Below are 14,944 nucleotides of genomic sequence, written 5' to 3' on the forward strand. Positions count from 1 at the left end.
CAGCTGGAAGTGGATTGATCCAAAGCCAGGAGCCAGGAGCTTTTTCTGGGTCTTCCACACAGGTGCAGGGGCCCATGTACCTGGGCCATCTTCCCATGCTTTCCGAGGCCATTAGCAGGGAGCTGGATCAGAAGTGGAGCAGCCAGGATACAAACTGGCACCTGGATGGTATGCTGGCGCCACAGGTCAAGGCTTAACCTCGTACACCACAGTGCTAGCCCCTGGCAGGCTGATTTTTAAGTTGGTAATTTTGTATGGCTCTTGCAGAAAAATACTTCTTCAGCCCTACACACATGAGCCTTTACCGGGTGTTTAACATCCAAACCACAGAAACCATAAAGCATGCATTCTCAGGGGGGTGATAGTCACCCTGGAGAGCAGAAACTAGTCCTTAAAGGCAGAAAAAAATAATGTGTTTAATGTATAAACACAGGTATAGATACAAAGTATAAACAGTTGTACAATGTGGCAGAATTAAAATTTCATGGGAGTGAGCAGTTGGGGAAAAGCCACAACAGGTTTCCTTAGAGGGCTGATAAGACAAAAAGAACTGAGACACTGGATGTGTTGAGAAACACTTTACATAAATAATCATAAAGCTAGGGAGATAAAAATAAGTCATGGTTGGTCACTTGGAAACAGAGGTTTCCTCTGATGTGGGTTTTTCTGTCTGAGTTGCTCAGTTCTCAAGGCTGACACTTGTGCACCATGCCCCCTTACTAGCAGTGTGCCCACTCCTGTCCCTCTACCCGGTTGACCACTTCCCACCTTTACTTCCTGCCGCTCTTCACTGCCTGCCCTAAGACACAATCTCTCGTGGCCCCAGCCCTCTCCCCTTAGGAATCTTGATGCTGAGGACCCTTCTGAAATATAGTCTGATTATGTCCCTTCCCAGTGCCAAAGCCTTTTGCAGCTCCCTTCCTGTGAGAGAAAGCCCAGACTCCTTCACGCCTCGCCCTGCTGCTTTGGTGAGCACAGGTGCATCCAAGCCACAGTTTGGCCATGTTTTGTGTTCCCACGTGCCAAGCTCTCCTCCTTCTGCTGCCACTTCCTGTGGGTCAGGCTCCCAGGCAGCTTTCAACTGCCCTGCTAGTGTCCTTTCCCTATGGGGAACCATTTTTCTGCCAAGGACCATTTGGATATTTAATAACATCATTCATGGGCCATACGAAATTATCAGCTTAAAAAATTAGCCTCCTCTAGATTCATTGAATCTCAGATTCCTCCTCCAGTTGCCCTGGCAGGGCCAGACCCAGACCCAATGATTTTGCAGGCCTTATATGGGCTGTGGGCTGGATGTTCCTCATCCCTGCTGTAGAGGCTCCCTGAGTCCTCCCCCAGAGCAGGCAGGACTCCACAGTTCCTTTTTCTCACCATTGCCTGACTGCTGGTTTGCATGTTCACACTTGCTGGTTTACATGTCTACACTGGCTTGTTTGCATGTCTAGATGGTTCCCAGCCCTGTCAGGTCGAGTGCCCCAATTATAATCTGGGTACAAAGTTCATACACTATAAGGGGACACCAAAAAGTTTCGTGGAAATGCATGGAAAGATAAGCTTGGGCGAGCATTGTAGAGCAACAGATTAAGCTGCATCTTGGGACACCCACATCTCAGATTGGAATGCCTAGGATCTCATTCTACCTCCTCTTTCAACCCAGCTTCCTATCAATGTGCACCCTGGGAGGTGGCAGATAATGGCTCAAGTACTTGGTTCCCTGCTATCCACGTGGGAGATTCTGATGGAGTTCCTGTCTCCTGGCTTTGGCTTGGACCAGCCCTAGTTGTGTGCATTTGGAGAATAACTAGAAGATGGAAAATTGATATCTCTCTCTCTTTCTTGCACTCTCTCTTTTGGTATAACTCTGCCTTTCAAATAAATAAAAATAAATAAACTTTAAAGAACAAAAGCTCATTTGGGTACAAAACAGACTTGAAATCCATGCATAATTTTTTCATAAAGCACATTTCTCATGAACCTTTGCAGACTCTTTTATAACTTCTTTGTGCATGTAACTTCAGCACAACCAGCATAATGCCCTTGCTGTAATCAAGGAGGACTAGCAGGATGTTTCTTTATAAATGGAAGTGCTCAGGTGCAACCACAGGAGAAGGATGTTGAAGCTGGCCGACCTTGTATGGGGTCCCTGAGAATTGGCAGCTGCAGACCGATGTGGAGGTGTCAGGCAGCTGACAACACTAGGTGGTCTTGCCATTAGCAATATGATCCTTCAAAATGAGAAAGACCCTTGACCAACTTCCAATCAAAGAAAGAATAATACTTCCTCAATCTACGTGGAAGTTGCGTTTCTGAAAAATTCGGTGGAAATGAGACCCATTCAAACCTTACTTTGTTTTACGCATAAGATTGGTTTGGGGTTCGATCTGATAATCATATTTGTCACTTGCAAGTCCAAAGAAGTTGTGAGGTGAATGGATAAAGTTTGATTGCACATCCCTCTCTGCCTGCTCGTACAGCCCCTGACTGCTGGGCCAGGCACCGGTAGACTCACCATGTATGACTCCACGTTGCCTCCTCACACCTCCAGCACTGTCTGCCTGTGACACGCATTCACTAAAGGTTTTTGTTGAGTTGACTCTAAGAGAATGCATTTCGTGAATGGTTTTTTGGTTTAAGTTCAGATCATGTACTTTGATTTTACCATAATAAAAATGCTACTGAAGAGAGAGGATCATGTAATCATTCAGAAGCTATGAATGTTTTTTAAAGATTACTTATTTATTTTAAAGGTCAGAGTCACAGAGAGAGAGGGAGAGACAGAAAGAGATCTTCCATCTGTTGCTTTACTCCCCAAATGGCCACAACAGCACACACTGGGCCAGGCACAAGCCAGGAGCTAGGAGCCCCAACCGGGTCCCCCACTTGCGTGCAAGGTCCCAGACACTTGGGCCATCTTCCTCTGCTTTTCCCCAGGCTATTAGCAGGGGGCTGAATCAGAAGTGGAGTAGCCGGGACATGATTTGGCGCCCGTGTGAGATGCCAGCATTGCATGCAGTGGCTTTACCCACTGTGTCATAACGCTGGCCCCACTATAAATGTTTTAATGGTGAAAATCATGAGAATAATTGTTGTGTGGTGGATCTGGTAAACTCAGAGCTCCACTTGCCCCTCTGGGTGGTGGGCTGGCTGGGGGACTGCATGGGTCACCATGTCTTCCTATCTTGCAGTGTTTGTGGGCTACCTGTGCATCGTGCTGCTCATGCTGCTGCTGCTCATCTTCTGGATTGCACCGGCCCACGGGCCCACCAACATCATGGTCTACATCAGCATCTGCTCCTTGCTGGGCAGTTTCACCGTGCCTTCCACCAAGGGCATCGGGCTGGCAGCCCAAGACATCTTGCACAACAACCCGTCCAGTCAGAGAGCCCTGTGTCTGTGCCTGGTGCTCCTGGCTGTGCTGGGCTGCAGCATCATCGTCCAGTTCAGGTACATCAACAAGGCGCTGGAGTGCTTCGACTCCTCTGTGTTCGGGGCCATCTACTACGTGGTGTTCACCACCCTGGTCCTGCTGGCCTCAGCCATCCTCTTTCGAGAGTGGAGCAACGTGGGCCTGGTGGACTTCCTGGGCATGGCCTGTGGATTCACGACCGTCTCCGTGGGGATTGTCCTTATACAGGTGTTCAAAGAGTTCAATTTCAACCTTGGGGAGATGAACAAATCCAATATGAAAACAGACTAGGGTGCAGCGGGGTTGAGGGGCTCAAGAACAGGCCTTGGAGGTGGTTCCTGCTCCTGATTGGATGTGAAGTAGAAGAGACCCTCAATCCCTGGAGTTAGACTTGCCTGTGTACTAACGGGTGGCCTGCTGGACAGTGGGGAGCCTGGCTCTGCACCAGAGTAGGGGCCCAGCCCGAAGCTCCCCGACACTTGCCTGGGCATCATCTCTCTCTGATGAGACGAATTGCATTTTCATTTCCATTAACCTGGAAGCTTTCATGACTACTCTTCCCCTTTAAAACATTTTAACATTATTTAAACAGAAACTAAACATGGGCTCTTTCTGGTTAGTCTCTGTAAGAGAGCAGATATGCTTATGTAGAAGGTTACTTTGGAAATGGGAGAAATTGTCTTGATATCTGCCTCTGTATAGTAAGTATGCCTGTAGTTGTGTTGGTTTGCATTAAGCATGTATCACATTCAGGTACCTCATCCAAATAAGTATGTACATTGAATTGTTTTTATTCCTCTAACAAGGTGACTCTCTCCTCCCACACACCCCTACACATTTTAATAGCAAATAGAGAGAGAGGAGGTAGGGAATTGATGATGCAGTGTTCCATCGGCAGGATGACTTCACAATAGCTCAAATCAATTTCAGTGCCTTTATCACTTGGATTATCTACTTAATTTGACTATTACTCTGTATATTCTTTTAGATTAGAATAATGCAACTTCTTTGGTTATACCTTACTATTTCAATATTCAAATTATAAATATGTAAAGCAATTAGAAATAATAGTACATTCATTGGAAGGTAGTCAAGACTAAAGACCCATTAGAGCAAATTGACCTGTTTAGCATGTAGTTATTGTTCTCTTAAAGACAATTGGCTAAGTAGCATGAGGTATTTTTATTTGCATTCAATCTATGTATTTGAGATCCAGTGTCAAATACGTATACCTTTCTTTTAGTAAGCATTTGTGGCCATACAGAAGAAATAAATTATTTAGCTTGAAATAAGGCTGTTTAAGTGAGAGAGTTAACAGCTCAACAGCACATATATTGAGTGCCCTGTGATATGGGAGCATGTTAAGGGACAGTTGGCTAGTTTCTACAAATTGAAACGCACAGAATTTTCCAAAGAATTTCCAGCAAAAATGAAAACAGTTTGGCCATCTCATTGTTGTTTGAGAGGGCAAAGCATCCTAGAGCTCCTCACCCAGCCTCTCATTACACTTTGCAAATGCAAAGTAGCCATTGATTATTTCAGGGTTTGCATCAAAAAAGCTCATTCTTCTGTCCATTATAACCTTCCATTTGTATTTATGGAAGCAAAGCATGAAGTGATAAATAGTTAATTGTGATATATACTTCATGTCTAATGTTCTAATCTATGTAGGAAGTTATGCCAAATTGAAAAATGAGATTGAGTAGAGTAGATGAAGTAGAATTTGCCATTTAATAATATCCATTTAAAGTTACTCACTAAGAAAAAATGTTTTTTCCTGGCAAAAGTAACATTTCTTTTTATTATTACAATTTTTAAAAATTATTTCTAAAGTAAAGATCCAAGGAATAGTTGCCTAAAGTGTTTAATAAGAAAGGTATATAAAATAAGACTACTGCAATGTAACATAGACTATAAAACACCTCTTTGAATTAAAAGTACCATATTATGATCCTAGGTTGTAGCGATTTGTGAATTAAGAGCAGCAAGAAAATTTTTTAAGAAAATTTTAAAACATTCCTCGTTAACTTATAGTTAATATATGCTCAAAAAGTTGATTCATCTTTTTATCAGCTCTTGATGTTTTTTTTTTTCATCACCAGTGTTTTTAGAAATACAGACCTTAACTTATTGTACTGAACTTTCTGATGATGTAATGTAGCAGAATCAGTATACTTGTAAGCATAAAATGGTTTTCCTGCTTAAGGAGTTTAAGGTGGTCAAAGAACATATGTTGCTATAAAGGTATAATGAGGAAATTCGTGTGTCAAATGGAAAAATCATGATTATTTTGCTGCAGCTTCCATGTAAGGCTTAAATGCACCTATTGCTGTATTTTATTATATGTTAATTCACAATTATACTATGGATACTCAGAGGTGATATTGTTTTCTGGGCAATACTCCCTATGATTTTAATACTGAAACAGAATTTCGAAGTATTATTGGCTCTTCTTCTCTTTATGACAGGCCTAGAACAGGTAGAATTTCCCAGGTTTAGATCCATTCAGCAGACTGCTTCAGTAGGATACACAGCCTTTGTTCCAAAGGGAACAGTACATAGCACTCATTGTTTTTCAGCTAGCATCCAGGTGATTGACATGATAGTGATTTAGCTGTCCAATTTTTAAGTTTAACATAGAACTTTTAAATTCTGACTTAGTAGTCTTTGTTTTGCAGTTCATATTTTCATAATTCATTTGGAAATGCCAAGAATATAAAATCCCTAAAGTGAGAGCTTTGGGGAAGGACCTGGAATAGGGATTCTTCTCTTTTTGGCCTTTCAAAAAGTAAATGCATGCAAAACATTTTCACCATGATGTGGTTCTTTGGGTGTCATCTCTGATAAAAATGAAGAAAAAAAAATACCTACTGTACACTTGTTTTCCAGCTCCTTTAAAATTGAAGGCTTTTAATCACAATTTGCAGATTTATTCTTGGTAGATATTTAAATAGGTCCTTTCTCATTTGAGTCTTTGTATCTTAAAAGACTGCCACTTGTTCTGTTTATGGATCTAGTGTAGGACCGATTAAGGATTCTGACTCAAACCCTGGACAAAGTAAGTGTTCTGCTGGTCCACATGACCCCTGTGTCTCTGGACAGAAAGGACAGCCTGCTCCTTGTCACATGTGGAGAAGGCCTGCCCCAGCTGGGACCTTTGGAAAGAATCTGGTTTCCTGGTGGCCTTGCTCATCGCTCAGACTGTCACTACAGTTTTGTCACATTAGGATGTTAGTGATAGGTGTCGCTGCTCTTTGTTCAGCAATAAGAAATATTCTTTCTGTCCTACTTTCAAAGCCATTTTGTTACACTCGATTATATTTCCCCAGATTTCCCCCAGCAGTAATGTATGGGTTTTGTTCTTCCTTGGTTTTCATGTCTGCTATGCGATACAAGAAAGCACTATTCTAATATGTAGTTGCTGCTCACCTTCCTCTATAGCTCAGCTCACGGTAAATACTGTGCCTGACTTCTAAAGGCCAGTTCCTAGACTGCTGACAAGCACTGAGATGCAGTGTCTCCCAGATGTGGGTGAATGTTCAGCCCACAGCAAGTGCTGATGCACACAGTCCACTGCCTTGCTGCACAGTTCTTGTCGGGAGGATACCTCTCTTTTCCAAGCTGCTCCACTAGTCTAGAAGAGCGGAGAGAATGCTCAGATGGTTCACAGAGCCCCATCCCTTACTCTTCCCAGATGCCTACTAGATCCCGTTTAGGCTCCCTGTGACTGTGTAGGAAATTAGGAAGAGTAAGGTCAGTGTAGGGTCTGCTCATGACAGTATGCATTAGCTTCCATGGTCTGAAGGAGCTGTCCGTCTCAGTGCATCTGTTCACCCGTCGAGCAGGACTGGAAGTGATCTTGGTGTTCTGTCTTCTCAGGGACCAAAAATGTATCATTTAGTCCTTAGCATTGACCTTCCTCCCAAGGACATGGCCCATGTTCATTTTTTGTATCTTACTTGTACTCATAGGTAGATTCTGTTAACTTGAGTTGAAAAGAAAAGAGACCAATTTGCGCACCAGTTATTCCACAGGACAGTTTATCATATAAAATACCTCAATTTTTTGTATTCCTCATTTCCACCTCACAGTTGTACTAGTGATGAAACTTTAAAGATCTGTCCTTTAGCTGATAGGCGATTTTTCACATCTGGCCATATTCTTATATCTCCACCGTATACTTGAAAAGATTCAGAATTATAGGATCAGGAATGAGAATTTGGCCAAATACCACTACTTGTTTATTTTCATAAACATTTCTCACATGCTATTAAATGTAACAAAAGAATTATATTTTAAGAAAATGTAACTTTGTACGTCAAAAATGTTGTCTAGTAAAAAGTTGATATTCAGTAGAACAGTGATCATGTAAATATCTATTTCAAATATACCCAAAGTGATTAAAAAAAAGAAAAAAAAAAAAAAGAGTCGAGGGCCCAGAGCATGAGCCAAGGAGAAGGATTGATTTCTTCTTTTTTTTCTAGTTTTCCCTGAATTGTACAAATCTAGGTGAGTCACTTACCTTTCTGTGCCTCCGTTTTTCTACCTCTGAAGGAGCGAGGTGGTTCTCCAATTGGGTTGTTTCTAAACCGCTAGCACATTTAGCAGTGTTCTGGTGACCTCAGAAGAGAGCACCATGTCCCAGACTGTTGGCGAAGTGACCTGGTGGAAACATGAACTGCACTGACTGTGGAGTCTGCTCAGGATCCTGCTGCAGAACACACAGCTTTGAGCACCACAAAAGCAATGGAAGCACTGGATGTGAAGTGTGCATGAATCCATGAAGCTTTAATTTTCCTTTTTTTTTTTTAAGGAAGGGTTTATATATTCTACTGTAAAATATGGCAGTTACACAGACTTCATAAAAGCAGCACTAACGGAGCACATTTTGATGGCATGATGAGCTCCTCCGAGGTTCTGTTTGCTCTGTGATCTGCAGACTTAATGACCTACATAACAAATTGATTCTGTTCCACTGAATTTCTGATGAATGTTGCTGAACTTCCTGCTTCCAAGCAGCTCAACCTTGACTATGAACTCTGACAACAGGTGAATGTGAGGAGCTCCCAAACCACTAGTGCCAAAGGGGCCATTGAAAAATTCAGAAGTTATTTTATTTGTCAGAATCTAATAATTTCCCCCATCCTTTCATTGTTTTTGTGCTTTATGAAAACTGAAGTGTGTTGTTTTTCAGTAGCATTCCTGAGTGTGTTTGCCTTTTTAAAGGATAACTATTTTTGTCTTGTAAAATGGGATATAATCATGAAAGAGAGGAAGTCTAGATCAAAACTGTCTAATGTTGATGGGTTGCATAAAAGTTTTTCATATAAATGTATCAGGGGAGCTTCCAATTAGCATACATATATACATTTATCAATGGCTAAGATGCTTATAATTTGCTTTCTAGAAGTAGTCATAGCATGTTGTTATTGCCTTATGTAAATAAAAAGGCTATTTATTAAGTTTTCCAATATTTATTAATCTGTATGTGTTTTAAAATAAAATAACTTATTTCTAGCTGAACACTTGTTGATTTTGTTCCCTTTGCTCGAAGTTTTTGTGTAGTATTAGGTCCCAGAGCATCCCAATTCTTAAGATTTTTCCTATTTGTCTGTAGAAAGGAATAGCCTAGGAGTCTATAATGTTGAAAATGTTTGCTTGCACATCTCCTTGAGGGAGCAGATCCTTGATGTGTAAAGGAATTCACCATCCAGGGACTACTTCCTGATCCAGTGAAATGATGGTATCACAGCTCTTACTTTAGTATGTCCATAACTTTGACATGTTTTTTAGTTGTATAGCATACCATTTTAGATTTTAAGCCCATAGAAAATTAGAGAATCATAACACACTTTAATCCATCAAATATCATTAGATGTCTTGTCATTAAATCTTCTTTGGTGTAATATAAGTCATCAAGTGAGGAAAATATTTTACATGAGTAAAGACATTTTCTTCTAGGCTCTGTCCAAAAGGATTCATTCATTCACAATTTGATCAAAACACATACATACAGAAATCAGGAATAAACAAGAAACCACCAAATGTTTATATGGCTAGCCCCTTCCAGACTGCGTTTGGAGTCTAAGAAATGTATAAATGCTGGATTCTTTTTTTTTTTTTGACAGGCAGAGTGGACAGTGAGAGAGAGAGAGACAGAGAGAAAGGTCTTCCTTTGCCATTGGTTCACCCTCCAATGGCCGCCGCGGCCGGTGCACTGCGGCCAGTGCACCGCGCTGATCAGAAGACAGGAGCCAGGTGCCTATCCTGTTCTCCCATGGGGTGCAGGGCCCAAGCACTTGGGCCATCCTCCTCTGCACTCCCAGACCACAGCAGAGAGCTGGCCTGGAAGAGAGGCAACCGGGACAGAACCTGGCACCCCGACCGGGACTAGAACCTGGTGTGCCGGCGCCGCAAGGCGGAGGATTAGCCTAGTGAGCCTCAGCGCCGGCCTAAATGCTGGATTCTTCACCTTGGTTGGTTACTACTGTGGATCTATGAGTTCTAGCTCCCAGCCACAGTGGTTGTTGAATGTGAGCTGTTCTGCCCACCCCTCTGTGGACCCAAGGCTAGAGTTCCTCTGTTAGTTTGGTATATCCCTGTCTGATGACCTGTACTGTGACAATGTCTGTATACTTTTTTTTTTTTTTTTTTGGACAGGCAGAGTTAGAGAGAGAGAGAGAGAGAGAGAGAGAGAGAGAGAAAGGTCTTCCTTTTTCCATTGGTTCACCCCCAAAATGGCCACTACGGCCAGTGCATTGCCAGGTGCTTCCTCCTGGTATCCCATGCGGATGCAGGGCCCAGGCACTTGGGCCATCCTCTACTGCACTCCCAGGCCACAGCAAAGAGCTGGACTGGAAGAAGAGCAACCAGGACAGAATCCAGCACCCCAACCGGGGCTAGAACCCGCGGTGCGGGTGCTGCAGGCGGAGGATTAACCTAATGAGCCACAGTGCCAGCCCAATGTCAGTATACTTGTAATGTTAGTCTTACTTACATACTGTTACTTTGAATCTCACATGGTAGTTTCAAAAAGATTTTTAGTTGGACAAGTGAGGAATAGTCAACACACAGATATACAATACTTAGGTATCTTTATCAACATTGCGGAGAAGAGAGATGAATTCCAGACAAGGACATAACAAAGAGTTGGATGTGGAACTGGACAGTGGTGGGCAGGATGGGAGCAATGGCAATCAAGTGACAAACACAGTTCACATAAAATTAACTGAGACGGGAGTGGGCGCTTAGCCTAGCAGTTATGTTGCCTGTGTCCCGCTTCAGAGTGTCTGAATTTGTACCCTGGCTCTGGCTCATGACTCCATTTTCCTGCCAATGCAGACCCTCAAAGGCAGCGGTGATGGCGCAAGTAATGTGGGTCCTGCCACCCACCTGGGAGAAATGGATTGAGTTCCCAGGTTCTGGCTCCTGGCTAGGCTGGTATTTGTGGGGTGAATCAGTAGGTGGCAGCTTTCTCTGACAAATAAATAAATAAATAAATAAAATCCCCCACAAAATAACAAATAATAGACAAGAGATAAAGGAAAGGTCAAATTAGGCTACACATTTATAAAACTGCATCTTTATTTCTGGTAAAGACATGGGGGAGGGGGGAATCTCAGTATCTTCTTCTCTTGAACTTGGCACACTTCCTGTAGTAGTTAGGTATTGCTGCTTGTTAAGTTACCCCAAACGTTGTGGTTTACAACAACACACACTTATCACCTTAAGGTTCTGTAGGGTGGAAGAACACAGCATTTGACTGGCTATGATCAAGGTGTCAGCAGCATTCTTCTGGAGGCTCAAGGGGAGAACTTAGTCCTTGCTTTTTAGTTTCTAGAGGTTGTTCTCATTCTTGACGCAAGGCTCCTTTCTCCATCTTCAGTGCCAGCAATGTCACAGCTCCCTGACCATTCTGCCATCATCATTCTGTCACTCCTGCCTCCTTCTTGCAAGGCCTTGGTGATTTTTGGGGGCTTGCTTAGATGATTCAGGATCATCTCCCCACTTCAAAATCTTTAACTTGATCATATCTGCATAATCCCTGTCGCCATGTAAAATAACATAGTCACGGGGTCCATAATCGCTGTCCCATGTAAAATAACATAGTCACAGGGTCCATAATCGCTGTCCCATGTAAAATAACATAGTCACAGGGTCCATAGATTAAGACATCTTGGGGCATTACCGTTCCTACCACATGCATTTAACATGAGGCAATCGTTAAAAGCTAACTCTTGGCTTTTCATGTATATCTTGGTATTCTCTTATTGCAGAGCTCCCCTGCCTCCTCCAGTTTTTTGCAAATTGCCTTATTACATTGTCAGTCTTCTATGGCCTTGAGTAAACTAAATACAATTAACTGAAATACTAATGCTTTGAAATGCCAAATAATGTCACTATTTGCTTTAGAAGGAAAAAGGGCAAATTTAACCAAAAACAGGCTTGAGTTAAGAAAAAAATTATCATCTGCTATACTTTTCCCATGCTTCTGTGGTTAATGAAACCAAACTATATGAGAGTAATTAGGGAACAGTCTGTACATACAAGAAAACCTATTTGACTACCTAATATATGATTTTCTTTAAATAAACTTATCTTTTAATTCTATTTTACTACATACTTTTAATTTTTTTTTCAAGATTTATTTATTTGAAAGTCAGAATTACACAGAGAGTGAGAGGCAGAGAGAAGGAGAGGTCTTCCATCCGCTGGTTCACTCTCCAGATGGCCGCTACGGAGCTGTGCTGATCCGAAGCTAGGAGCCAGGAGCCAGGAGCTTCTTCCGGGTCTCCCACAAGAGTGCAGGGGTCAAAGGACTTGGGCCATCTTCTACTGCTTTCCCAGGCCATAGCAGAGAGCTGGATTGGAAGTGGAGCAGCCGGGTCTCGAACTGGTGCCCATATGGGATGCCGGCACTTCAGGTTAGGGCGTTAACCCACTGTGCCACAGCACCGGCCCCTAATATATGATTTTTTTCAAAATGCTGTTTTAATAAGTCTTGCCTGTGCTTCTGAAACAGTGACGAAGATTTTAACAGGTTTACTGAGGTACAGTTGACATACAATAAACTGCACATATATGAAAGGCACAATTTGGTAAGTTTTGACATGTCATATAATGAAAAGAGTTGTAAATGAACATTTACATGTTCATATAATGAAAGCCTCACCATGGGTGAAAACAGCAGATATATCCATCCTCCCAAAGTTTCTTTTGGTAACCCTTCTGCCCTCGTTGTCCCCTCCACTCCCAGGAAACATTCACATGCTTTCTCTCAGTTTCCATTCCCTAGACTTTTATATATATAAATTAAATAGTGTGTGTATGTATGTGTATATATATATATATATATATATATATATGGGTATGGCTTATTTCACTTAGCATAGTTATTTTTAGACTCAGTCATGTTATGTAGCATGTATAAATAGTTCATTCTCTTTCACTGCTCTCTAATATTCTATTATATATTAAATATATATCCCAGTTTGTTTATTCACTCACCTGATATTTCAGTTGTTCCCAGCTTTTTTTTTTTAAGATATATTTATTTATTTGAAAGTCAGAGTTACACAGAGAGAGAAGGAGAGGCAAAAAGTGAGAGGTCTTCCATCCGCTGATTCACTCCCCAATTGGCTGCAATGGCCGGAGCTGCGCCCATCGGAAGCCAGGAGCCAGCAGCTTCTTTCGGGTCTCCCACGCAGGTCCAGGGGCCCAAGAACTTGGGCCATCTTCTACTGCTCTCCCAGGCCATAGCAGAGAGCCAGAGTGGAAGTGGAGCAGCCAGGACTCGAACCAGCGCCCATATGTGATGCCGGTGCTTCAGGCCAGGGTGTTAACCCGCTGTGCCACAGCGTTGGCCCCTGTTTCCAGCTTTTGATCTGTTACAAAGCTGCTACAGAATGTTGTTCATTTACAACTCTTTTCATGGATACATGTTTCCACTCTTGAGTAAATACCTAGGATTAGAACTGCTGGGTCATCTGACTGTGTATGTTTAATGTTTTAAGAAACTATTGACCTGTTTTCCGAGGGAGTTGTATCATTTTATAATTCTACCAGCAGCATATGAGAAGAAATTAGAGCTTTAACATTTTTAAAATATCTCGTGATCATGGCTTGAACACTCAGAGTATACGAGATGTGCAAGATCATGGGCAAGGGAAATGATTAGGGTATTTAAGGAGCCTGCATCTTATTAGCAAAATGTATTAAGGTACTTTAAAGAGCTCACAGAAAAATGAAATTAAATGATACTTATTTTGGTGCGAAATGTTTTGAAATCCATGCATTGTTTTTCATAATATACATTTTCTGTGGAATTTTAAAAGACTACCTTGAATGCACGGATTTCAATTTTTTTTGCTCCAAAAGAAACATGTTTTAATTCCACTTTCCACAAGCTGTTTGGAGATCTCTGTACATATACTTCAAGAGCAGTGCACTGTACAGTGTGGCAGTGTCAAGTAGGAGGTCCAAATAATTAATTTGAGAGTAATCTCTGGACTGTCATGATGAAAGATGATTAGATGAGCAGTACTCTGAGATTACACAGAAAAGAGCCATAAGTAAATTCATTCATTAGGTTAAAATAACATATCATCCTGTAAGTATTCCTCTTCACGTGGCTATCAATACAGCCATCTACCTTCTAGAGGTATCTGGAGGTATGTTTATTAGTTGGTTATTGCTATGTATAAACCCATCCTCAAATGAGTGGCTTAACACAACAATCATTTATTCTTTCTCTTACGTCTGTGGGTCAGTGGGGGCAGTTTTGTGGACTTGGCTCAAACCCTGGTCTCAAATATGGGGCAGCTACTCCATGCTTCTTTTCACCATGATATAGGCTGGGGACTGCCACATTTTCTTGGACAAAGTCATCTCAAGGTCAATGCAGATACACAGGGTATGGAGTTGCAAAGTCACTGCAAAACGAGTGGGCATATGGACTGGTGGACAATCAGCCATTTGTCACCTGCCTACCGTATCATTAAAGACTTCTTTGCAATACTCAATTTAGTTCCTCAATGTCATCTACCTAGAACGTGGCTGATTCCAAAGAAGCAAACAGAACAGGTTCTCTGAACCAGTTCTGAGTCACGCTTGCCATGTTCACAGTGGTTTAAAAGGCTTTTAAATTAGAAGCTGCATAGTGACCACAGGAGAGTGGTCAGGAGCTGTGGGCGGAATACAAGTCCAGCAGGCCTCGCGCTCTCATCAAGCTGGGTGCTGTCTCTCACGTTTTAGAAGTGAGCCTGGCCTTGGTCTTGTTTCCAGAAAACCATGATGGCGAGTCCTGGAGAATCTTTCCATTACACGAGAGTTAGCCCAAGCGCTTCTCCTATTAGTGGGTCTCCTATGGATCTCGTGAAAAACAAATCTCTGCTCCAAGCATCCAAGCAGGCTTTGTAGCAAATCACAAACTCGCAGGCAAACTTTACCAAGCCACAACGGGGCTCGGTCGGTTAGCGCCCGGGAAGGCTACGGAGCGCCGCGCGGTCTCTCCGGCCCCCGGCGTCTCGGTCTTCG

General features: G+C 42.3%; 1 protein-coding gene across 1 annotated transcript in view; it reads left to right on the forward strand.

The window, feature by feature from the left end:
- The window catches only part of NIPA1 (NIPA magnesium transporter 1), a 51,970-nt gene extending 43,052 nt beyond the window's left edge, over positions 1-8,918 (forward strand). The window contains exon 5 of the mRNA XM_062205026.1: positions 3,189-8,918. Coding sequence (XP_062061010.1) covers positions 3,189-3,700 — 512 coding nt within the window. The 3' untranslated portion in view covers positions 3,701-8,918. The remainder of the gene's footprint in view (positions 1-3,188) is intronic.
- The last annotated feature ends 6,026 nt before the right edge of the window (positions 8,919-14,944 follow it).

The sequence above is a fragment of the Lepus europaeus genome, chromosome 11 (assembly GCF_033115175.1).
Source record: "Lepus europaeus isolate LE1 chromosome 11, mLepTim1.pri, whole genome shotgun sequence".
Classification (NCBI taxonomy): domain Eukaryota; kingdom Metazoa; phylum Chordata; class Mammalia; order Lagomorpha; family Leporidae; genus Lepus; species Lepus europaeus.